The sequence below is a fragment of the Agelaius phoeniceus genome, chromosome 27 (assembly GCF_051311805.1).
Source record: "Agelaius phoeniceus isolate bAgePho1 chromosome 27, bAgePho1.hap1, whole genome shotgun sequence".
Lineage (NCBI taxonomy): Eukaryota > Metazoa > Chordata > Aves > Passeriformes > Icteridae > Agelaius > Agelaius phoeniceus.
In genome coordinates, this window is record NC_135291.1 from 310,235 (window position 1) to 335,270 (window position 25,036).

At 56.5% G+C, this 25,036-nt stretch overlaps 4 protein-coding genes across 16 annotated transcripts in view; 1 reads left to right on the forward strand and 3 right to left on the reverse strand.

The window, feature by feature from the left end:
- Positions 1-5,671, forward strand: part of DHX16 (DEAH-box helicase 16) — a 31,360-nt gene extending 25,689 nt beyond the window's left edge. For 9 of the 10 annotated variants that reach the window (XM_077191217.1, XM_077191219.1, XM_077191221.1 and 6 more), the window contains 4 exons: positions 1,158-1,320; positions 1,525-1,686; positions 3,573-3,746; positions 5,439-5,671. In XM_077191217.1, the coding sequence (XP_077047332.1) occupies positions 1,158-1,320; positions 1,525-1,686; positions 3,573-3,746; positions 5,439-5,567 (628 nt within the window). In that variant the 3' untranslated portion in view covers positions 5,568-5,671. Of the gene's footprint in view, positions 1-532; positions 816-1,157; positions 1,321-1,524; positions 1,687-3,572; positions 3,747-5,438 lie in introns of those variants that run through there. The other variant, XM_077191218.1, reaches the window with a different exon arrangement.
- On the reverse strand, positions 5,670-11,054 carry C27H6orf136 (chromosome 27 C6orf136 homolog). The gene is made up of 6 exons (XM_054654184.2): positions 10,773-11,054; positions 9,771-10,109; positions 8,925-9,013; positions 7,517-7,717; positions 5,954-6,023; positions 5,670-5,879 (listed from the first exon to the last, which is right to left on the reverse strand). Exons 1-6 carry the CDS (start codon positions 10,902-10,904, stop codon positions 5,796-5,798), a joined length of 915 nt encoding a protein of 304 aa, XP_054510159.2. The 5' UTR covers positions 10,905-11,054; the 3' UTR covers positions 5,670-5,795.
- A 954-nt stretch (positions 11,055-12,008) lies between these two features.
- Positions 12,009-22,309, reverse strand: ATAT1 (alpha tubulin acetyltransferase 1). 4 transcript variants are annotated; one of them, XM_077191228.1, is made up of 11 exons: positions 22,070-22,309; positions 21,658-21,718; positions 20,940-21,022; positions 19,918-19,978; positions 18,606-18,629; positions 18,348-18,437; positions 17,189-17,290; positions 15,702-15,747; positions 14,333-14,407; positions 13,659-13,827; positions 12,009-12,151 (listed from the first exon to the last, which is right to left on the reverse strand). In XM_077191228.1, exons 1-11 carry the CDS (start codon positions 22,168-22,170, stop codon positions 12,127-12,129), a joined length of 837 nt encoding a protein of 278 aa, XP_077047343.1. In that variant the 5' UTR covers positions 22,171-22,309; the 3' UTR covers positions 12,009-12,126. The 4 variants fall into 4 exon arrangements, with proteins under 4 accessions (XP_077047343.1, XP_077047342.1, XP_077047344.1 ...); XM_077191227.1 differs by lacking the exon at positions 18,606-18,629 and having other exon boundaries at positions 18,348-18,461; positions 22,070-22,308; XM_077191229.1 differs by lacking the exon at positions 18,606-18,629 and having other exon boundaries at positions 18,348-18,461; positions 20,940-21,026; positions 22,070-22,226.
- A 582-nt stretch (positions 22,310-22,891) lies between these two features.
- Positions 22,892-24,985, reverse strand: MRPS18B (mitochondrial ribosomal protein S18B). The gene is made up of 7 exons (XM_077191231.1): positions 24,779-24,985; positions 24,278-24,389; positions 24,089-24,186; positions 23,780-23,848; positions 23,387-23,453; positions 23,231-23,290; positions 22,892-23,152 (listed from the first exon to the last, which is right to left on the reverse strand). The coding sequence occupies exons 1-7, from the start codon at positions 24,845-24,847 to the stop codon at positions 22,914-22,916; spliced, it is 714 nt and encodes a 237-aa protein (XP_077047346.1). The 5' UTR covers positions 24,848-24,985; the 3' UTR covers positions 22,892-22,913.
- Between the last annotated feature and the right edge of the window lie 51 nt (positions 24,986-25,036).

Consider the following 25,036-nt stretch of genomic DNA (forward strand, 5'->3'; position numbering starts at 1 on the left):
AGTGTCCCCAGTGTGTCCCCAGAGTGTCCCCAGTGTGTCCCCAGTGTGTCCCATCTCCTCTGAGTGTCCCAAAGGTGTCCCCAGAGTGTCCCATCTCCTCTGAGTGTCCCCAAAGTGTCCCCAGTGTGTCCCCAGTGTGTCCCATCTCCTCTGAGTGTCCCCATAGTGTCCCCAATGTCCCCACCCAGGTACAACTTCACGGAGGAGGTGCTGATGTTGGCTGCCATGTCCCCAGTGTCCCCTCAATGTCCCCAATGTCCCCAATGTCCCCAATGTCCCAGATATGGCTGCACAGAGGAGGTGCTGACGGTGTCCCCAATGTCCCCTGAGTGTCCCCAATGTCCCCAATGTCACAGATATGGCTGCACAGAGGAGGTGCTGACAGTGTCCCCAATGTCCCCTCAGTGTCCCCAATGTCCCCAATGTCACAGGTATGGCTGCACAGAGGAGGTTCTCACGGTGGCAGCCATGCTCTCGGTGAACAACGCCGTGTCCCCACTGTCCCCTGAGTGTCCCCAATGTCCCCAATCAGGTATGGCTGCACAGAGGAGGTTCTCACAGTGGCAGCCATGCTCTCGGTGAACAACGCCGTGTCCCCAATGTCCCCTCAGTGTCCCCTCAGTGTCCCCAATGTCCCCAATGAGTTATGGCTGTACCGAGGAGGTGCTGACAGTGTCCCCAGTGTCCCCTCAGTGTCCCCAATGTCCCCAATGTCACAGGTATGGCTGCACAGAGGAGGTTCTCACGGTGGCAGCCATGCTCTCGGTGAACAACGCTGTGTCCCCAATGTCCCCTGAGTGTCCCCTCAGTGTCCCCAATGTCCCCAATATCTCAGTTACGGCTGCACAGAGGAGGTGCTGACAGTGTCCCCAATGTCCCCTGAGTGTCCCCAATGAGTTATGGCTGTACCGAGGAGGTGCTGACGGTGTCCCCAATGTCCCCTGAGTGTCCCCAATGTCCCCAATGTCACAGGTATGGCTGCACAGAGGAGGTTCTCACGGTGGCAGCCATGCTCTCGGTGAACAACGCCGTGTCCCCAATGTCCCCTCAGTGTCCCCAATGTCCCCAATGTCCCCAATGTCACAGTTATGGCTGCACAGAGGAGGTTCTCACAGTGTCCCCACTGTCCCCTGAGTGTCCCCAATGTCCCCAATCAGGTATGGCTGCACAGAGGAGGTTCTCACGGTGGCAGCCATGCTCTCGGTGAACAACGCCGTTTTCTACCGGCCCAAGGACAAGGTGCTCCACGCCGACAGCGCCCGCGTGGCCTTCAGCGTGCCCGGGGGCGACCACCTGGTGCTGCTCAACGTCTACAACCAGGTACGGGGACACCTTGGGGACACCTTGGGGACATCGTGGGGCTGGGGCCACCTCCGGCAGCAGCACTGACCTTCGTGTCCCTTGGTGTGTCCCTGTCCTGCTGTCCTCATCCGTCTCGTGCCCATGTCTGTGCTGTCCCATTGTGTCCCCCCCGTGTCCCCTGTGTCCCCTGTGTCCCCCCCGTGTCCCCTGTGTCCCCTCCAGTGGGTGGCCAGCGGTCACTCCCTGCAGTGGTGCTACGAGCACTTTGTCCAGGCGCGCTCCCTGCGCCGCGCCCGGGACGTGCGGGAGCAGCTGCAGGGGCTGATGGAGCGCGTGGAGATCGCCCCGTCCTCCTGCCAGGGCAACCTGGACCTCGTCAGGAAGGTAAAGCCCAAAATATCCCAAAATACACCCCAAAACGGCCCCAAAACCCCTGCCAAAATATCCCAAAATATTCACAAAATATCCCCCAAAATATCACCCAATCATGCCTCAGCCCCGTCCTCCTGCCAGGGCAACCTGGACCTCGTCAGGAAGGTAAAGCCCAAAATATCCCCCAAAATATCCCCCAAAATATCCCAAAATATTCACAAAATATCCCCCAAAATATCCCCAAAATGTCCCCAAATACACCTCAAAATATCCCCCAAAATATCCCACGTAATAACCCCAAATCACGCCTCAGCCCTGTCCTCCTGCCAGGGCAACCTGGACCTGGTGCGCAAGGTAAACCCCAAAATATCCCCCAAAATATCCCCCAAAATACCCCAAAATATTCACAAAATATCCCCCAAAATATCCCACGGAATAACCCCAAATCACGCCTCAGCCCCGTTCTCCTGCCAGGGCAACCTGGACCTCGTCAGGAAGGTAAACCCCAAAATATCCCCCAAAATGTCCCCAAATACACCTCAAAATATCCCCCAAAATATCCCAAAATATCCCAAAATATCCATAAAATATCCCCCAAAATATCCCACAAAATAACCCCAAATCACGCCTCAGCCCCGTCCTCCTGCCAGGGCAACCTGGACCTGGTGCGCAAGGTAAACCCCAAAATATCCCCCAAAATAAACCCCAAATACACCTCAAAATATCCTAAATTACCCCCCAAAATATTCACAAAACACACCCCAAAACGTCCCCCAAATACACCTTAAAATAGCCCAAAATACACCCCAAAATATTCACAAAATACACCCCAAGAAGTCCCCCAAATACACCTCAGAATATCCCAAAATACACCCTAAAATAAACCCCAAATCCACCCCAAAATATCCCCAAATACACCCCAAAATATCCCCCAAACACCCCCTAAAATATCCACTGATTCCAGTGTATCCCAGTGCCCTCCCAGTCCCTCCCAGTCCATCCCAGTCCCTCCGAGTGCATCCCAGTCCCTCCGAGTGCATCCCAGTCCCTCCGAGTGCATCCCAGTCCCTCCCAGTGCCCTCCCAGTCCCTCCCAGTGCCCTCCCAGTCCCTCCCAGTCCATCCCAGTGTATCCCAGTCCCTCCCAGTCCATCCCAGTCCATCCCAGTTCCCTCCCAGTGCTCTCCCAGTGCCACTGTCCCCATTTTTGTCCCCCCAGGCCATCACAGCCGGGTTCTTTTACCACACGGCGCGGCTGGCGCGGGGCGGGTACCGATCCCAGTGCATCCCAGTCCATCCCAGTGCCCTCCCAGTGCCCTCCCAGTCCATCCCAGTGTATCCCAGTCCCTCCCAGTGCCATCCCAGTAACACTGTCCCCTCTCTGTGTCCCCCCAGGCCATCACAGCCGGGTTCTTTTACCACACCGCATGCTTGGCGCGGGGCGGGTACCGATCCCAGTGCATCCCAGTCCCTCCCAGTCCATCCCAGTTTATCCCAGTCCCTCCCAGTTTATCCCAGTGCCCTCCCAGTGCCATCCCAGTAACAGTGTCCCCGTTTTTGTCCCCCCAGGCCATCACAGCCGGGTTCTTTTACCACACCGCACGCCTGGCGCGGGGCGGGTACTGATCCCAGTGCCCTCCCAGTCCATCCCAGTGCATCCCAGTCCCTCCCAGTCCATCCCAGTGCCCTCCCAGTCCCTCCCAGTGCCATCCCAGTAACAGTGTCCCCGTTTTTGTCCCCCCAGGCCATCACAGCCGGGTTCTTTTACCACACAGCGCGGCTGGCGCGGGGCGGGTACCGATCCCAGTCCATCCCAGTGCCCTCCCAGTCCATCCCAGTTTATCCCAGTCCCTCCCAGTGCCATCCCAGTGCCACTGTCCCCTCTCTGTGTCCCCCCAGGCCATCACAGCCGGGTTCTTTTACCACACGGCGCGGCTGGCGCGGGGCGGGTACCGCACGGTGAAGCACCAGCAGCCGGTGTTCATCCACCCCAACAGCGCCCTGTTCGCCCTGCAGCCCCGCTGGGTGCTCTACCACGAGCTGGTGTGCACCTCCAAGGAGTTCATGAGACAGGTGGGGACATGGGGACACCTTGGGGACAGTGTGGGGACAGTGTGGGGACACTGTGGGGTCATGGGGACACAGGGCAGGGACAGGGGGACACAGGGGAGGGTGGGTACAGGGACACGCTGAGTGCTCTACCACGAGCTGGTGTGCACCTCCAAGGAGTTCATGAGACAGGTGGGGACACCTGGGGGACACCCTGGGGACACCTGGGGGACAGTGTGGGGTCATGGGGACACAGGGCAATGTGGCTATGGGGACACAGGGTGGGTACAGGGACACACTGAGTGCACCTCCAAGGAGTTCATGAGACAGGTGGGGACACCTGGGGACACCTGGGGACACTGTGGGGACACCTTGGGGTCATGGGGACACAGGGCAGTGTGGGTACAGGCACACGCTGGGTGCTCTACCACGAGCTGGTGTGCACCTCCAAGGAGTTCATGAGACAGGTGGGGACACCTTGGGGACATGGGGACACCCTGGGGACACCTTGGGGACAGTGTGGGGTCATGGGGACACAGGGCAGGGTGGGGCTATGGGGACACAGGGTGGGTACAGGGACACAGGGTGGGTACAGGGACACGCTGGGTGCTGCACCGTGAGCTGGTGTGCACCTCCAAGGAGTTCATGAGACAGGTGGGGACACCTGGGGACACCTTGGGGACACTCTGGGGTCATGGGGACACAGGGCAGTGTGGGTACAGGGACACACTGGGTGCTCTACCACAAGCTGGTGTGCACCTCCAAGGAGTTCATGAGACAGGTGGGGACATGGGGACACCTTGGGGACAGTGTGGGGTCATGGGGACACCCTGGGGTCATGGGGACACAGGGCAGGGTGGCTATGGGGACACTGTGTGGGTACAGGGACACAGGGTGGGTATGGGCACACGCTGGGTGCTGCACCGTGAGCTGGTGTGCACCTCCAAGGAGTTCATGAGACAGGTGGGGACATGGGGACACCTGGGGACAGTGCGGGGTCATGGGGACACCTTGGGGTCATGGGGACACAGGGCAGGGACATGGGGACACAGGGCAGGGTGGCTATGGGGACACAGGGTGGGTACAGGGACACACTGAGTGCACCTCCAAGGAGTTCATGAGACAGGTGGGGACACCTGGGGACACCTGGGGACACTCTGGGGACAGTGTGGGGTCATGGGGACACAGGGCAGGGACATGGGGACACAGGGCAGGGTGGGTATGGGGACACAGGGGACGCACCTCCAAGGTGACAAAGCAGTGACCCCAAGCCATCACCCCCATCCCCACATGTCCCCAGGTGTGTCCCAGGTGTGTGACAGGTGTGTCACGGGTGTGTCCCAGGTGTGTCCTTGTCCCCAGGTGTGTCACAGGTGTGTGCCTTGTCCCCAGGTGATCGAGATCGACAGCTCCTGGCTGTCCTTAGGGGTGTCCCCAGGTGTGACAGGTGTCCCTAACCCTAACCCTAACCTTCATAGATGTCCCCAGGTGTGTCCCAGGTGTGTCCCAGGTGTCCCCAGGTGTGTGACAGGTGTCCCTAGATGTCCCCAGGTGTGTCCCAGGTGTCACACAGGTGTGACAGGTGTGTCCCTTGTCCCCAGGTGATCGAGATCGACAGCTCCTGGCTGTCATTAGGGATGTCCCCAGGTGTGTGACAGGTGTCATAGATGTCCCCAGGTGTCCCCAGGTGTGTGACAGGTGTGTCCTTGTCCCCAGGTGATCGAGATCGACAGCTCCTGGCTGCTGGAGGTCGCCCCCCATTATTACCAGGCCAAGGAGCTCGAGGACGGCAGCGGCCGCAAAATGCCCAAAAAAGCCGGGAAATCGCGGGAGGAGCTGGGCTGACCCCGCCCCCGGGGACATTGGGGACATTTGGGGACATTGGGGACATTGGGGACACCATCAGGGCCCAGCCCAATACACCCGCCATGCTCGGGGACGCCGCTGTCCCCGTGTCACCGCTGCTCCTTTATTCTGTACATTAATTTAAGGGAGGGGAGGGGACAAAGGTGACAAAGGTGACAAAGGGGGGGGGGGGGGCGCTCAGGTGTCGCTGTCACCTCCGTGGTGGCCTCAGGGCCGGGCCAGCGCCACCGCCAGCGCCGCGGCCACCAGCAGCTTCTTGGGCTCGGGGACGGCCGTGGGGGCTGGCATCAGCTGGGGACACCAAAGTGTCACCAAAGTGTCACCAAAGTGTCACCGAGGTGTCCCCAAGGTGTCCCCAGACTCACCTTGTCCACGCGGTGGCAGCGGATGAGCCCCTGGGGGTTGAGGAAGAAGGTGGAGAGGGCGTCGTAGGACCTGGGGGGACATTGAGGGGACACTTGGGGACACGGGGGTGGCACCAGCGCCTCGGGGGTGACTCAGGTGTGACTCAGGTGTGACTCAGGTGTGACTCAGGGGGGTCACTGAGAGCAGCAGGTGCTGGTGGTAGGAGGGGGTGACACAGAGGGGGACACAGGGATGGCACAGGGGGTGACACAGGGGTGACACAGTGACAATGGGGGGTGACACAGGTGTGACACAGTGACACAGAGGTGTGTCAGTACCTGAGCAGTGTCCGTTTGTCCCGGCGGTACCAGCGCAGCAGCAGCAGGTGCAGGGGCAGTGACACAGGGTGACACAGGGATGGCACAGGGGGTGACACAGTGACACAGGTGTGACACAGGTGTGACACAGTGACAATGGGGTGTGTCTGTACCTGAGCAGTGTCCGTTTGTCCCGGCGGTACCAGCGCAGCAGCAGCAGGTGCAGGGGCAGTGACACAGGGATGGCACACGGGGTGACACAGGGATGGCACAGGGGGTGACACAGTGACAATGGGGGTGACACAGGGGTGACACAGTGACACACAGGTGTGTCTGTACCTGAGCAGTGTCCGTTTGTCCCGGCGGTACCAGTGCAGCAGCAGCAGGTGCAGGGGCAGTGACACAGGGGCAGTGACACAGGGGGTGACACAGGGGGTGACACAGTGACACAGGGGTGACACAGGGTGTGACACAGTGACAATGAGGGCTCACACAGGTGTGTCCGTACCTGAGCAGTGTCCGTTTGTCCCGGCGGTACCAGCGCAGCAGCAGCAGGTGCAGGGGCAGTGACACAGGGGCAGTGACACAGGGATGGCACAGGGGGTGACACAGGGGTGACACAGTGACAATGAGGGGTGTCCCTCACCTGAGCAGTGTCCGTTTGTCCCGGCGGTACCAGCGCAGCAGCAGCAGGTGCAGGGGCAGTGACACGGGGGCAGTGACACAGGGATGGCACAGGGGGTGACACAGTGACACAGGTGTGACACAGGTGTGACACAATGACAATGGGGTGTGTCCGTACCTGAGCAGTGTCCGTTTGTCCCGGCGGTACCAGCGCAGCAGCAGCAGGTGCAGGGGCAGTGACACAGGGGCAGTGACACAGGGGCAGTGACACAGGGGCAGTGACACAGGGATGGCACAGGGTGTGACACAGTGACAATGGGGGCTCACACAGGTGTGTCCGTACCTGAGCAGTGTCCGTTTGTCCCGGCGGTACCAGCGCAGCAGCAGCAGGTGCAGGGGCAGTGACACAGGGGCAGTGACACAGGGATGGCACAGGGGGTGACACAGTGACAATGGGGGTCACACAGGTGACACACAGGTGTGTCCCTCACCTGAGCAGTGTCCGTTTGTCCCGGCGGTACCAGCGCAGCAGCAGCAGGTGCAGGGGCAGTGACACAGGGGCAGTGACACAGGGGCAGTGACACAGGGATGGCACAGGGTGTGACACAGTGACAATGAGGGGTCACACAGGTGTGTCTGTACCTGAGCAGTGTCCGTTTGTCCCGGCGGTACCAGCGCAGCAGCAGCAGGTGCAGGGGCAGCCCCGTCAGGCGCCACCGCGCCCGCAGGCTCCAATCCTCCGGGTGCCGCGTCAGCGCCAGCACCTCCAGCCTGAGGCTGGCAAAGTAACCCCAGGCCAGGGCCCGGCACAGCGCCACGGCCACGGCGTACATGGCCCGGCCCCTGGGGACACGGGAGAGTGGCATTGTCACCCATTGTCACCTCCCTGTGCCACCCATCGCTGCCACTGTCACCCATTGTCACCAACTGTCACTGCCCGGCACAGCGCCACGGCCACGGCGTACATGGCCCGGCCCCTGGGGACACGGGAGAGTGGCATTGTCACCACTGTCACCCATTGTCACCTCCCTGTGACACCCTGACAGTGCCACTGTCACCCATTGTCACCCATTGTCACCCATTGTCACCCACTGTCACTGCCCGGCACAGCGCCACGGCCACGGCGTACATGGCCCGGCCCCTGGGGACACGGGAGAGTGGCATTGTCACCTCCCTGTGACACCCTGACACTGCCATTGTCACCCATTGTCACCCATTGTCACTGCCCCATCAGGGCCCGGCACAGCGCCACGGCCACGGCATACATGGCCCGGCCCCTGGGGACATGGGGACATTGTCACTGTCACCATTGTCACCCATTGTCACCTCCCTGTGACACCCTGACACTGCCATTGTCACCCATTGCCACGGCCACGGCGTACATGGCCCGGCCCCTGGGGACACGGGAGAGTGGCATTGTCACCTCCCTGTGCCACCCCGATACTGCCACTGTCACCCACTGTCACCCACTGTCACTGCCCGGCACAGCGCCACGGCCACGGCGTACATGGCCCGGCCCCTGGGGACACAGGGACATGGGGACATTGTCATTGTCACCTCCCTGTGCCACCCCGACACTGCCATTGTCACCCACTGTCACCCATTGTCACCCCTTGTCACTGCCAGGCACAGCGCCACGGCCACGGCGTACATGGCCCAGCCCCTGGGGACATGGGAGAGTGGCATTGTCACCTCCCTGTGACACCCTGACACTGCCACTGTCACCCATTGTCACCCATTGTCACCCATTGTCACCCATTGCCACGGCCACGGCGTACATGGCCCGGCCCCTGGGGACATGGGGACATTGTCATTGTCACCCATTGTCACCTCCCTGTGCCACCCTGACACTGCCATTGTCACCCACTGTCACTGCCCGGCACAGCGCCACGGCCACGGCGTACACGGGGACAGGGGACAGCGTCATTGTCACCCATTGTCACCTCCCTGTGCCACCCCGCAGGTGTCCATGGCTGTCCCCATGGCTGTCCCCATGGCTGTCCCCATGGCTGTCCCCAGTGGTGTCCCCAGTGTCCCCAGTGTCACCCACCGCGTGTGCAGGTGCAGGTGCTGGCACTGGAACTCCACGTCGGGGGCGTACAGGGCATAGTCCGGGATCTTCAGGAAGAAATTGGGGAGCTGGGGAGGGGACACGGGGGGGTCACTGGGGTTGTTGTCACCTCCCCCTGGCTGCTGTCACCTCCCCTGGCTGCTGTCACCTCCCCCTTTTCCTGTCAATCCCCCACAGTTTTGTCACCCCTTGCTCCATTTTGTCCCCCCCTTCCTTGTCACCCCCTCCTCCATTTTGTCACCTCCTCCCCAGTGCTGTCACCCCCCCATTTTGTCACCCCCCCCGTTCTGTCACCCCCTCCCCATTTCATCACCGCCTCCCCAGTGTCCCCAATGCTGTCACCCCCCTCCATTTTGTTCCCCCCTCCCCATTTTGTCCCCCCCCTCCCTGGGCCTTTTTTTCCCCCCCTCCCCATCTTATCCCTGTCCCCATTGTGTCCCCCCCCTCCATTTTGTGTCCCCCCTCCCCATGTTACCCTTGTCCCCATTGTCCCCCCTCCCCATTCTGTGTCCCCCTCCCCATCTTACCCCTGTCCCCATTGTCCCCTCCCCATCTTACCCCTGTCCCCATTGTCCCCTCCCCATTTTGTGTCCCCCTCCCCATTCTGTGTCCCCCTCCCCATCTTATCCCTGTCCCCATTGTCCCCCCCATGTTACCCCTGTCCCCATTGTGTCCCCACTGTCCCCCCCATGTTACCCCTGTCCCCATTGTCCCCCCCTCCCCATGTTCCCCCCACCGTCCCCATTGTCCCCCCCCGTCCCCATTGTCCCCCCCTGTCCCCCCTGTCCCCATTGTCCCCCCATTTTGTGTCCCCCGCGCTGTCACCTCGTGCCGCAGCCTCTCGTGCATGCTGGCCAGGTGCTCCTCCATGGACGGGGGGGGGCTCTGGGGGGGGCTCCCCCCGCTGCCTTTTGGGGGCGGGGTCCCCGGGGAGGGGGAGGGGCCGGGGGCGGGGCCCAGCAGCAGCCGCCGCCCCCCGAAGGGGCCGGGCCGGGGCGGGTCCCGGACGTCGATGTCGTCCTGGCTCCTCCCGTCCACCGTGGTCACCGGAGCCCCCCCGAGCCCCTGCAGCCCCCGGGGAGGGGTCCCGGGGGGCCGGGGGGGGCAGCGCGGGGGGGGCAGCAGAGCCAGGGCCGGGCCCGGAACCAGGGGGGGCTCCAGGTCCTGGAAATTGGGGGGGGAAAGGGGAAAATTGGGGGGGGAAAAGGGGATTTGGGGGGAAAAAAAAGGGGAATTTGAGGCTGGGGCAGTGAGGGAGCACCCGGGGCTGGGAGTGGGTCATTGGAGGGGGGTTTGCCCCATGGAAAATGGGGATTTTTCCCGATTTTCGAGAGATTAACTAACTCCATTTTTGGGGGATTTGGCACCATATTAGGAGGATTTGCCACACGGAAAATTGGGTTTTTCCCGGTTTTGGAGAGATTTACCCCATTTTGGGGGGGATTTGCCCCATTTGGTTCCCACCAGGAACCCCCGGCTCCGCCCCCAGAAGGAAGCCCCGCCCCAACAGGAACCCGCCCTTGATTTGCATAACCACGCCCCGCTAGCGGCAAAAGCGAAACTATTTAAGGACTCTAATTTGCATAGCCACGCCCCGTTAACGGCAAACCGAAAGTATTTAAGGATGCGATTTGCATAACCGCGCCCAGCCTTAATTTCGCACACGCCTCTTTAATTGCATGCCCCGCCCACCCACCGCTTTTTATTTGCATAACTCCTCTCCCCGCCCACCCACAACCCTAGTATTTACATAACCCCACCCACTCTGCGGCTCTATTTGCATAACCCCGCCCCCCGTGTGTCCCCCCCTCAGCGCTCTCCCCTCACCTGCGGCCGCGCTCGGTAGCGGCGGCGCGGCGGGGCCGGCCCGGGAGGCGCTGCCGCGGCTGCCGGAGCCCAGGCGCGGCCGGGCCGGAGGCGGACGGCGGCGGTGACGGTGGCGGTGACGTGCCGGTACATGGCGGCCCCGGTGTCCCCTCGCTGTCCCTTCGCTGTCCCCGCTCGGCGCTGCCGCCGCCGCCGCCGCTTTTCTCCCCTCACGGCGGCCGCTCGCTCTGCGCCTGCGCGGGCCGCGCGCGCGCTTCAAGCCCCCCCTTCCCCCCCCCCCGCCTCACCGCAATGCGCCTGCGCAGAACGCGGGAAGGTGACCCGGAGCCGGCTGCGCATGCGCGGTGGCGCCGCGCCGGTCCCGCCCATCCGTAGTTCATTCATGAGGTAGAAAAGGGGCGGAGACAAGAGATGCGAGCCAATAGGAAGCGCCGCTCCTACGCTCGGAGGTGGAACCATGACCATATATGGGTAAAATTGCAAAAAAACCACGCCCACACCCGGAAGAGACGTCAAGAAGGAGCCAAAATCGCCGATTTTATTGAAATGTCCCCAAAAAAACGAGCGGGGGGCGGGAGGGGAAGGCACCCCCCGGGGCCGGGCGGGGGGAGGGGCACCCACGGGGCAGGGAGGAGGGGCCCAGTGGGCGGGAACTGGTCCCAGTAAGGTGGGAACTGGTTCCCAGTATAGCAGGAATGGGTTCCCAGTTGGGTTATGGGGTGGGAACTGGTTCCCAGTAGGGCAGGAACTGGTTCCCAGTTGGGTTATGGGGTGGGAACTGGTCCCAGTGGGGTGGGAACTGGTTCCAGTGGGGCAGGAATCCATTCCCAGTTGGGTTATGGGGTAGGAACAGGTTCCCAGTATAGCAGGAATGGGTTCCCAGTTGGGTTATGGGGTGGGAACTGGTTTCCAGTGAGGCTTCCAGTGGGATAGGAACTGGTCCCAGTGGGGTTATGGGGCAGGAACTGGTCCCAGTTGGGTGGAAACTGGTTCCCAGTAAGGCTGTGGGGTGGGAACTGGTTCCCAGTTGGGTTATAGGGCAGGAACTGGTTCCCAGTGGGGCAGGAACTGGTTCCCAGTTGGGTTACGGGGTGGGAACTGGTCCGAGTGGGGCAGGAATCCATTCCCAGTTGGGTTATGGGGTGGGAACTGGTTCCAGTTGAGTCCATGGAGCTGGGGGGGGGGGGGGGGGGGGGTCAGTGGCCACAGTTGGGGGTCAGGGGGGGGGGGGGGGGGGGGTCAGTGGCCACAGTTGGGGGTCAGTGGCCAGAATTGGGGGCCAGTGGCCATGGGGGGGTCAGTGGTTGGATTTTGGGGGTCAGTGGCCGGAGGGGGGAGGGGCTGGGGGGGGAGGTCAGCGGCCGACGCGCCCCAGGGAGCTGTGGGGGGAGGGGGAAACACCTCAAACTGAGCCTGAGACTGAGCCCAAAATCCCTAAAACTGAGCCCAAAATCCCCAAAACGGAGCCCAAAATCCCTAAAAGTGAGCCCAAAATCCAGCCCAAACGCAATCCTAAAACTGAGCCCAAAATCCCCAAAACGGAGCCCAAAATCCCAAAAACTGAGCCCAAAATCCAGCCCAAACTCAATCATAAAATTGAGCTCAAAATCCCTAAAACTGAACACAAAGTCCCTAAAACTGAGCCCAAAATCCAGCCCAAATCCATCCCTAAATGAGCCCAACCTAAACCCAAACCCAGCCCAAAGTGATCCCAAGGTGTCCCCAGGTACCCCCCATTTCCCCCCCATTCCCCCCAATTTTCCCCCCCCATTTTCCCCATTTCCTCCACAATTTCCCCCCCATTTCCCCACACATTTCCCCCCCATTTCCCTCCAGTTTCCCCCCATTTTCCCCCCCATTTTCCCCTATTTCTCCCGCATTTCCCCCCCAATTTCCCCCATTTACCCCCCCATTTTCCCCCCATTTCTCCACCCATTTCCCCTCCATTTCCTCCCCCCAATTTCCCCCCCATTCCCCTGCATTTCCCCCCATTTCCTTCGCATTTTCCCCACATTTCCCTCCCCATTTCCCCCCCTTTTTCCCCCATTTCTCCCCCAAGTTTCCCCCCCATTTTCCCCCTATTTCCCCCCCCATTTCCCCCCCAGTTTCCCTCATTTCCCCCCATTTCCCCACCCATTCCCCCCCTTTTTCCCCCATTTCCCTCCCCCATTTTCCCCCACACATTTCCCACATTTCCCCCTCCATTTCCTCCCCCCATTTTCCCCCATTTCCCCCCCCATTCCCCCATTTCCTCCCCAATTTCCCCCCAATTTTTTCCCCCATTTTTCCCCTATTTCCTCTCCATTCCCCCCCAATTTCTCTCCCCATTCCCCCCCAATTTTCCCCCATTTTCCCCCCCATCCCCCCCCATTTCCTCCCCAATTTCCCCCCACCCATTCCCCCCCATTCCCCCTTTTTCCCCCTCATTTCCCCCCCCATTCCCCCATTCCCTCCCCAATTTCCCCCCTCACTTTCTCCCCATTCCCCCCCCCATTTCCCTCCCCCATTTTCCCCCCCATTCCCCCCCAATTTTGTCCCCCATTTACCCACCCATTTCCCCAATTTTCCCCCCATTTCTGCCCCCATTTCCCCCACGCATTCCCCCCCTTTTTCCCCCATTTCCCTCCCCCCATTTTCCCCCATTTCCCCCAATTTCCCCCCCCCATTCCCCCATTTCCTCCCCAATTTCCCCTCAATTTTTTCCCCCATTTTTCCCCTATTTCCTCCCCATTCCCCCCCCATTTCTCTCCCCATTCCCCCCCAATTTTCCCCCATTTTCCCCCCCAATTTTCTCCCCCATTTACCCACCCATTTCCCCCATTTCCCCCCCCATTTCTGCCCCCAATTTCCGCCCCCAATTTCCCCGCCCCCATTTCCGGTGCGTACCTGGCTCGGCGCGGGGGCGGCTCCGGGGGGGTCTCTGTTCCCGGGGGGGTTCCCGGGGGGGTCCCCGGGGGGGTTTCCCGGCGCACCAGGAAGGGGCGGAGGCTGCCCCGCACCGGGGACCCCCGGCCCAGGTTAAAGGGCCAGGGGGGCTCGGGCTCCTCGCGCAGGACTGAGGGGGCGGGGCCAGGGTCAGGGGGCGGGGCCAAACAAAGTGACCACACCCACCAGCCCCCCTTGATCACAGTCACTGCCTGGGGGCGGGGCCACGCGCAGTGACCACACCCACACACCCATGGATCAGTCACTGACTGGGGGCGGGGCCAAGCAAAATGACCACACCCACCAGCCCTCATTGATCAGACACAGCTTGGGGGCGGGGCTATGCACAGTGACCACACCCACCAGCTCCCATTGGTCACAGTCACTGCACGGGGGCGGGGCCATGCGGTGACCACACCCACCAGCCCCCACTAATCAGTCACTGCACGGGGGCGGGGCTAACGGCAGGGGGCGGGGCCACTCACAATGACCACACCCACAGATGTTGCTCACCCCCATTGGCCATGGGTGGGGCTACAAAGAGGGACACGCCCACTGACCACACCCACACACCTAACGGCCACACCCACTGACCACACCCACTGACCACGCCCCCTGACCACGCCCCCGCTCACAGTGGCGCTCGCTCAGCGAGTACGGCTTGATCGGCTCCTCGGGGCGGGGCCGCGGGAACGGGCGCCGGGCCGGGGCTGCGGAGAGGAGCCCAAAATCACCCAAAATTCACCCAAAATGCAGCCCAAAATTCACCCAAAATCACCCAAAATTCAGCCAGAATTTACCCCCAAAAATCAGCCAAAATTCACCCAAAATGCAGCCCAAACTCACCCAAAATTCAGCCAGAATTCACCTCAAATTCACCCAAAATGCAGCCCAAAATCACCCAAAATGCACCCAGAATTCAGCCCAAAATGCACCCAGAATTCAGCCCAAAATCACCACAAATTTAGCGAGAATTTACCCCCAAAATCACCCAAAATTCACCCAAAGTTCAGCCCAAAATTCACCCAAAATTCAGCCCAAAATTCAGCCAGAATTTACCCCAAAATCACCCAAAATTCACCCAAAGTTCAGCCCAAAATGCAGCCCAAAATCACCCAAAATGCAGCCCAAAATGCAGCCAGAATTCACCTCAAAATCACCACAAATTCACCCCAAAATTCACCCAAAATTCAGCCAGAATTCAGCCCCCAAAATCATCACAAATCCAGCCAGAATTCACCCCAAAATCACCACAAATTCAGCCAAAATTCACCTCAGAATCACCTCAAGTTTACCACAAACTCACCCAAAATTCAGCCAGAATTCACCCAAAAGTCCCCTCAAAATCACCCCAAATTCAGCCAGAATTCACCCCAAAATTCACCCCAAAATTCACCAAAAATTCATCCCAAATTCAGCCAAAATTCACCACAAATTCACCCTAAAATTCAGCCAGAATTCACCTCAAACTCACCCCAAATTCACCACAAAATTCACCTCAAATCCACCCAGAATTCCTCCCAAAATTCACCTCAAATTTACCTCAAATTGAGCCCAAATTCATCCTAAATTCACCTCAAATTCACCCCAAAATTCACCTCAAATTCTCTCATAATTCACCCCAAAATTCATCCCAAATTCATCCCAAATCCACCCAAAATTCACCCCAAAATTCACCTCAAATTCTCTCATAATTCACCCCAAAATTCACCCCAAAATTCACCAAAAATTAATCCCAAATTCAGCCAAAATTCACCCCAAATTCAGCCCAAAATCACCACAAATTCACCGAAAATTCACCCCTAAAATCACCACAAATTCCCCCTAAAATTCAGCCAGAATTCACCTCAAATTCACCCCAAAATTCACCTCAAACTCACCCAAAATTCACCCCAAAATCACCTCAAATTCACCCCAAATTCACCCAAAATCCACCCAAACTCCAGGAAATGCAGGAATTGACCCCAAACCAGGGAGAGGAGGAGAATTCCAGCCCAGCCTCACCTGTTCTGGTGGAGAAAAATCCCTCAAAAATGACAAAATTGTTCACCTGGAGAGGGGGAAATGCAAAAATGCCCTGCAGGGTTTAAAACCTGATTTCCCTGACTCCCATTTACGCTAATAAATAAAAATAAAATAAAGCAAAAATTAAAAATAATGAAGAAATGGGTAAAAAGCCTCAATAATTATAAATATAAACATATATAAACAATTTAATTATAAATATAAATGTGAACAAATGCAATCATAAATATAAAATTAAATAAGAAATATATTATTAAGCAAAAATAAATATAAAATTAAGTAATAAATTTAAAATGTAAATATAAATAAATATTAAATTTTATAATAAATAAATATACAAATAAGTAAGGCTAAAATATAAATATAAATAAGTATTGAGTAGAATAAATAGCTGTAAATATAAAATAAATACAAGTATAAAAATCACTAAAATATATAAAAATAAAAATATTAAAAAAATTTGAAAATAATGAACACACAACCATAACATTAAAAATAAAGTAAAAAATAAAATTAAAATAAAATAAATATAAATATTTAACCAAAACCCCATCATTTAAACCCAAACCCTTAAATTACCCAACCTGGCCCAATAAAACCCCCAAAAAAACCCCAAAAAACCCCCAATAAAACCCCCCAAAAAAACCCCAGTAAAACCCCCAATAAAACCTCAATAAAACCCCAATAAAGCCCCGATAAAACCCCCAAAAAAACCTCAATAAAACCCCAATAAAACCTCAATAAAACCCAAAAAACCCCCAATAAAAACCCCATTAAAACCCCAATAAAACCCCCAATAAAACTCCCAAAAAACCCAATAAAACCCAAAAAAAAACCCCAAGAAACCCAAATAAAACTCGAAAAAAAACCCCAAATAAAACCCGAAAACCCCCCCCCAAAAAACCCATAAAAACACATTAAAACCCCCAAAAAAACCCAATAAAACCCCAATAAAACCCCCAAATAAAACCCCAAGAAAACGCCAATAAAGCCCCGATAAAACCCCAATAAAACCCGAAAAAAACCCCAATAAAACCCCCCAAAAAAACCCAATAAAACCCCCAAAAAAAACCCCAAAAAACCCCAATAAAACCCCGATAAAACTCGAAAACAAACCCCAATAAACCCCCAATAAAACCCACAAAAAAACCCCAAAAAAACCCCGAAAAAAAAACCATTAAACCCCCCAAAAAACCCCAATAAAACCCCCAAATAAAACCCCAAGAAAACGCCAATAAAGCCCCGATAAAACCCGAAAAAAAACCCAAAAAAAACCCCAATAAAGGCCCAATAAATCCCCAATAAAACCAGAATAAATACCTAATAAAGCCCCAATAAAACCCCAATAAAACCCCAATAAAAACCCGAAAAAAACCCCTAAAAAAACCCAAAAAAACCCCAATAAAAACCCCCAAAAAAACCCATTAAAACCCCAAAAAATGCAAATATTCCCATTTCCAGCCCACCTGTGGGATGAGGTCGCAGAGCCCGAAATGTTTCCTGAGGAAGCCCAGGAGCTTCTCCGAGGGTCTGTCCACGGCCAACTTGTGGGGCTGCACCCGCTCCCGCTGCAATTGGGGGATTTTGGGGGGCCAGGAACCCCAAATTCTCATTTCCCACCTCAAAATCCCCATTTCCCACCTTAAAAATCTAATTTCCCACCTTAAAATCCCCATTTTCCACCTTAAAATTCCAATTTCCCCTCACAAAATTCTCATTTTCCCTCTTAAAATTCCCATTTCCCCTCACAAAATTCCCATTTCCCGCCTCAAAATTCCCATTTTCCGTCTTAAAATTCCCATTTCCCCTCACAAAATTCTCATTTCTCCTCACAAAATTCCCATTTACCCCCTTAAAATTCCAATTTCCCCTCACAAAATTCTCATTTCCCCCTCACAAAATTCTCATTTCCCCTCACAAAATTCCCATTTTCCCTCACAAAATTCTCATTTCCCCTCACAAAATTCCCATTTCCCGCCTCAAAATTCCCATTTCCCACCTCAAAATTCTCATTTCCCACCTTACAATTCCCATTTCCTCTCACAAAATTCCCATTTCCCACCTTAAAATTCCCATCTCAAAATTCTCATTTCCCACGTTAAAATTCTCGTTTCCCCTCACAAAATTCCCATTTCCCACCTTAAAATTCCCATTTCCCACCTCAAAATTCTCATTTCCCCTCACAAAATTCTCATCTTAAAATTCCCATTTCCCCCCTTAAAATTCCCATTTCCCCCTCACAAAATTCTCATTTCCCCCTCACAAAATTCCCATTTCCCCTCACAAAATTCCCATTTTTTTTCCTCCTCAAAATCCCATTTTTTCCTCCCAAAAATCCCATTTTTCCCTCCAAATTTCCCTATTTCCCCCCAAAACCCCATTTTTTTCTCCCAAAATCCAATTTTTTCCCCCCAAAATCCCATTTTTTCCTGCCAAATTTCCATTTTTCTCTCCCCAAAACCCCATTTTTTCCCCCCAAAACCCCATTTTTCCCCCCAAAAATCACATTTTTCTGCCCCAAACCCCCATTTTTTCCTCTCAAATTTCCATTTTTCCCCCCAAAACCCCATTTTTCCCTCCCCCAAACCCCATTTTTGCCCAATTTTGCCGTTTTTCCCCCCAAACCTGCAGCATCTCCCGGAAGAGCTCCCGGCCCAGCCCCCGGCGCTGTTGGGACTCGTGGATGTAAAAATCCAAAACACAGAGAGGCTCCACCTCCACGTGGGACCCGTCCCGCTCCTGGAAACCCCAAAAAATCCCAAAATTCCACCCAAAATCCCCAAAAAAACCAAAAAATTCCAGCCCAAAATCCCCCAAAACCCCAAAATTCCGGCCCAAAATCCCCAAATTCCAGCCCAAATCCAGGACACAGAGAGGCTCCACCTCCACATGGGACCCGTCCCGCTCCTGGAAACCCCAAAAAATCCCAAAATTCCACCCCAAAATCCCAAAAAATCCCCAAAAAAACCAAAAAATCCCAGCCCAAAATCCCCCAAAACCCCAAAATTCCGGCCCAAAATCCCCAAATTCCAGCCCAAATCCAGGACACAGAGAGGCTCCACCTCCACATGGGACCCGTCCCGCTCCTGGAAACCCCAAAAAATCCCAAAATTCCAGCCCAAAATCCCCAAAAATTCAGGCCCAAAATCCCAAAATTCTACCCCAAAATCCCCCTGGGATCCACCCTAAAATTCCCCTCGGATTGGGACCCAAAATTTCACCCCAAATCCCACAGGATCCACCCCAAATCCCCCAGATTTCACCCCAAAACCCTCAGGGATTGAGGCCCCAAATCCCCCAGATTTCACCCCAAATCCCACAGGGATTAAAAACCCCAAATCCCACAGGATCCACCCCAAATCCCACAGGGATTGAGGCCCCAAATCCCCAAATTTCCCCCCAGAAATCCCAAAATCTCCCCCAAAAATCCCAAAACCCCACCCAAAATCCCACAGATTCCACCCCAAATCCCACAGATTTCACCCCAAATCCCACAGAGATTGAGACCCCAAACCCCCCAGATTCAGACCCCAAACCCCCAAATTTCCCCCCAGAAATCCCCAAATCTCCCCCAAAAATCCCCAAAGTCCCACCCCAAACCCCCCGGATTTCACCCCAAATCCCCCAGGGATTGAGACCCCAAATCCCACAGGATCCACCCCAAATCCCACAGAGATTGAGACCCCAAATCCCCCAGATTTCACCCCAAATCCCCCAGGGATTAAAAACCCCAAATTCCGCAGATTTCACCCCAAATCCCCCAGGGACTGAGGCCCCAAATTCCCCAGATTTCACCCCAAATCCCCCAGGGATTGAGGCCCCAAATCCCCCAGATTTCACCCCAAAATCCCCCAGATTTCACCCCAAATCCCCCAGAGATTGAGACCCCAAATTCCCCAGATTTCACCCCAAAATTCCCCTGGGATTGAGGCCCCAAATCCCCCAGATTTCACCCCAAAATCCCCCAGATTTCACCCCAAATCCCCCAGGGATTGAGGCCCCAAATCCCACAGGATCCACCCAAAAACTCCCCTGGGCCTGGGACCCCAAATCCCCAAATTTCCCCCCAAAAATCCCCAAATCTCCCCCAAAAATCCCAAAGTCCCACCCCAAACCCCCCGGATTTCACCCCAAATCCCCAAAAAACCCCAAAAATCCCCAAAAAAGCCCCAAAACCCCAAATCCCAGCTCTCACCAGCAGGAAGAGTTTCTTGTATCCCACCTTGAGGAACCCCAGCACTGCACCCCGGGGGCACCTGCGGGATTTGGGAAAATTTGGGAGGAATTTGGGAAAATTTGGGAGAAATTTGGGGTAAATTTGGGAAAAATTTGGGGGAAATTTGGGATAAGTTTGGGGGAAATTTGGGATAAATTTGGGATAAATTCGGGAGAAATTTGGGAAAAATTGGGGAAATTTGGGGGAAAATTGGGGTAAATTTGGGAGAAATTTGGGATGAATTTGGGGGAAATTTCGGATGAATTTGGGAGAAAATTGGGATAATTTCAGGAGAAATTCGGGAGAAATTTGGGGGGATTTGGGAAAATTTGGGGGAAATTTGGGGGAAATTTGGGAGAAATTTGGGGGAATTTAAGAGGGAATTTAAGGGGGGACTTGGGGGAAAATTTGGGGCAATTTGGGGGGGAGTTTGGGAAGATTTTGGAAAGTTGGGGGAAATTTGGGGGAATTTAATGGGGGATTTGCGGGAAATCTGGGGGAAAAATTGGGGGGAATTTGGGGGGAATTTGGGATAAATTTGGGGGGTTTGGGGGAAAATTTGGGGAGAGTTTTTGGGATATTTTGGGGGTGATTTAGGGGATATTTTGAGAATACTTTGGGGGTGATTTGGGGGATATTTTGGGGGTGGTTTTGGGGATATTTTGAGGATATTTTGGGGGTGATTTTGGGGATATTTTGAGGATATTTTAGGGATATTTTGAGGGTGATTTTGGGAATATTTTGAGGATATTTTGAGGATATTTTAGAGATATTTTGGGGGTGATTTTGGGGATATTTTGAGGATATTTTAGGGGTGATTTAGGGGATATTTGGGGGATATTTTGGGGGTGGTTTTGGGGATATTTTTAGGATATTTTAGGGGTATTTTGGGGGATATTTTAAGGATATTTTGGGGATATTTTGAGGATATTTTAGGGGTATTTTGGGGGTGATTTTGGGGATATTTGGGGGATATTTTGGGGTGGTTTTGGGGCTCTCACCGGGTGTCCCTGAGGATGTACAGCACGTGCCTGTTGCTCTCCATTCGCGCCGCGCTCGTCACGGGGGTGGAGAGGCCCTGGGCCTGCCTGGGGGCACACGGGACCCCCCATGACCCCCAAATTCCATCTGGGACCCCCCCAATTCCCCCTGGGACCCCCCATGACCCCAAAATTCCATCTGGGACCCCCCAAATTCCCCCTGGGACCCCCCATGACCCCCAAATTCCATCTGGGACCCCCCAGATTCCATCTGGGATCCCCCAATTCCCCCTGGGACCCCTCAATTCCTCCCTGGGCCCCCCAGTTTCCCCTCAGACCTCCCCAGTTTCCCTTTGTGACCCCGAATTTCCCTCTGGGACCCCCCAATTCCCCTTGGAACCCCCCCAGTTTCCCCTCAGATCCCCCAATTTCCCTCTGGGATCCCCCAGTTTCCCCCTGGCAACCCCCAATTTCCCCCTCAGACCCCCAGTTCCTCCTCAGACCCCCCGAACTTCCCTCTGGACCCCCCAATTTCCCCCTGGAACCCCAAATTTCCCTCTTGGACCCCCCAATTTCCCTTTGTGACCCCAAATTTCCCCCCTAGGACCCCCCCAGTTTCCCTCTGGGAACCCCCAATTCCCCCTCAGACCACCCCAAATTCCCCTTGGGACCCCCCTGTGACCTCCCATTGTTCCAAATGAGCCCCAATTCCCCTCAGTGACCCCCCCAGTGCCCCCACCTTGGCCGAGGCCTTGCCCAGTTCATCGATCACCGTCCTCAGCTGCTGCTCCAGCTCCTCCCTGAGCCGGGGGACACCGAGAGGAGCCATTGGGACCCCACTTTGCCCTCACAAAAACCCAAAAAACCCCAAAAAACCCGGGTCTGCCAGCTCCTCCCTGAGACAGGGGACACCGAGAGGAGCCATTGGGACCCCACTTTCCCCTCACAAAAACCCCAAAATCCCCCCAAAAACCCCAAAAAAGCGGGGTCCGCCAGCTCCTCCCTGAGACAAGGGACACCGAGAGGAGCCATTGAGACCCCCCTCACAAAATCTCCAAATCCCTCCAAAATCCCCCAAAAAAGCGGGGTCCGCCAGTTTCCCGGCATGCCCCGCGACCCTTCCCGTCCTGCCCCGCGCCCATTCCCGGTACCGTTTGACGGTGCCGCCGGGGCGCCCCGCGGGCCGCAGGTGCTGATCCACCACGCAGAAACGATCGCCCAGCACCGGGGCCAGGTCGAAAGGGAACTCCATGATGGAGTTGCGGGCTCCGAGCCCCGGGCCCGGCTCGGCACCACCGCCGCCTCCGCCCGCCGGGCCCGGCCCGGCCGCCACCGCCACGGCCGCGCCCGGGCGGCAAAGAAACCACGCCCCCCGCGGGGAGGAATCAGCCAATCGTGGTACGGCCCGCCAAGCGCCGGCCAATCGGTGCGCTGGATTTTTCCGTGCTTAACAACGGAGTCCCGCCTTTAGTAACCGCCAGCCAATCGTTGCTGCGGCCGCACCCGTCTCTAGCAACCAAGTACCGCCCTTAGCAACCGTCAGCCAATCGCTGCTGACCGTTTGACAGATCTTAGCAACCAAGTCCCGCCCATGGCAACCGCTTACCAATGGCAGCTGCCCTCAGCAATCAAACCCCACCCATAGCAACCGCCGCCAAATCGCTTCCGTAGTCAGACATCAAACCCCGCCCCTAGCAACCCCTCAACCAATCGTGTATTTTCTCCTGGACTAAGCTCCACCCCTGGCACCTGCTCGCCCAATCGCTACCGCCCCTTCTCCCGCCCTTAGCAACCAAGCCCCGCCCTCCTGAGCAACCGGATTTTCGCGCCACAGCAAAGCATGAAGGGAAGCATCCCCCCCTTCCCGCAAAGCATTGTGGGATATACTCCCCTTCCGCGCGCCGCCTCTTTTCGGCCCCGTCCGCCATTTTGGCCTGGTGCCTCAGTTTCCCTGACGCCAAGAAAAACGCCAATTTTAGGGGATTTTCAACATTTTTATTTCCCCGACGGGCTCGGGGGGGTATCCGGGTAATCCTCCTTAAGGAATCCCCGGTACAAATGGCGCATCCGAGCCACCTCGTCGGCGGGGGGCTGCTGCCACTCGTACCAGGGGTACCAGGCCTTGCCCGGCTCCCTCAGCGCCGGCGCTGGGGGAGTTTTGCCCACGGCCGCGTGTTGGTTGGAGAAATCCTCCTCAGGAACCGGCACAAAAGGGACCTGGAGCCACAGGAGACCTGGGGAGGGGGGATTGAGGGGTTTGGGGGGCGTCCAGCAGGGTTGGGAATGGTTAAAATTTGGGGTTTGGGGTTTACCGTGGTCCTGGGCCTGGGCGATGGCCTGGGAGAGGCGTTTGTGCTGCTTCATGCAGATCCCTGAGGGGAAAAGGGACAAAGGGACACACAGAGGTGGCACCAAGGACACAAAGGTGACCTCAAGGACATAAAGGTGACCCTCAGGTGTGCCCTCACCTGTGTGGATGGGGTGGAAGATGACGCCGGAGTGGGGGCAGATGAACTGGTCAAGAAGCTTCACATTCTGGAAAGGGGAAAAAAAGAGTGAAAAAGAGATTAAATGGGTAAAAAAGAGGTAAAATCGGGTAAATACAGAGGTGAAACGGGTAAAACAGAGGCAAAATGGGTAAAAAAAAAGGTGAAAGGGGTAAGAAAGAGATTAAATGAGTAAAAAAGAGAAAAAAGAGAGTAAATATGGAGAAGAGAAGGAAAAAAAGGAGGAAACGAAAGGAATAAAAGATAAATAAAATGGAAAAAGAGTAAGAAAGAAGGAAAAGGGGAGAAGAAGGAAGAGCAGGAGCAGGGACCAGTACAGTCCCACAGATTTGCCCCAAAAGCTCCCAAACTCACCCGAAAATCCACGAGCAAGTTCCGGTCCCGGCAGATGGGGCAGGGGTTCCCCACAGGCCTCCCCCGGCGCTGGGGGAAGGACATGGGCAGTCCCAGTCAGTCCCAGTGACCACCAAAACCTCCCAGTGCCTCCCAGTAACCCCCAAAACCTCCCAGTAACCCCCAAACTATCCCAGCGTCCCCAAAAGTACCATTGAGAGCCCTGCATTGTCCACAAGATGCCCCCCAAAATGGAACCTGAGGTGCCTCAAGAGCCCCCAAAATGCCCTCAATACTCTCCCAGTGCCTCCCAGTGCTCCCAGTGCTCACCAGGCAGGCCTTGCGGGGGCTCTGGGGGGGCACGGAGCCCTTGTGGTTGCGCCGGTAGCCGTGCCACACCGGCCTGTCCCCGTAGGTGGCCCTGTACTCTGTGTGGGGACATTTTGGGGGGATTTGGAGGGGTTTTGGGGACTCCAAAATTGCCCCAAAATTCCTCTCCTTACCACCCCACAAACCAACCTTCGCTCTCCAGGTACTCCCAGGGCCGCTCCTGGTAAGGGGAGGGGGCGGCCGGGGGGTCCTTGGGGGTCTCCTTGGGGGTCTCCTGGGTGCTGCAGAGGCGGGGGAGGGCCTGTGGGAAGGGGGTAATGACGTCATACATGTCATCAGAGCGATGACGTCACACACGGGCTGGCCCCTCCCTTCCCTCTCATCGCCCGACCCTCGGCAGCGACCTCAGAAGGGGCGATGCTCTACGTGACGTCACTAAAACAAAGCAAAAGCGTGATGTGACGTCATCGCAATGCGGACAATGACGTAACGCCTTAGGAAAAGCCACGCCCTCCGTGACGCACCCGCGCGCCCCCTAGCGGGGAAATAAAATCCCGTGACGTCACTCGCCCGGCCCCGCCCCGCCCCGCCGCACGTGGCGCGCGCTGCCCTTTCCCCCCTCACGTCCCGGTTTTCTTTCCCCCTTGCCCCAAATTCCCGGTACCCCCTCCCTCCGCTCCCCGTCCTCACTTGAGCCCACCGCAGGTTCCTCACGCCGCCCGCTGCCCTCAGCGCCACCGCCGCCAAGGCCAGCGCCATCTTCCCGCCTCTCCCTCACGCCCCGCCCCGCGCCTCTCCCTCACGGCGGGGCGGGGCGCCGCCATCTTTGCCGCGTGGCCACGCCCCTCTTCTCCAGACTGGCGCGCATGCGCAGCGCGCTCCCCTCGCCCTCCCCGAATTAAAACTGCGCCACACGGCCCGCGGACAATGGCGGGCGGCGGCCGCGCG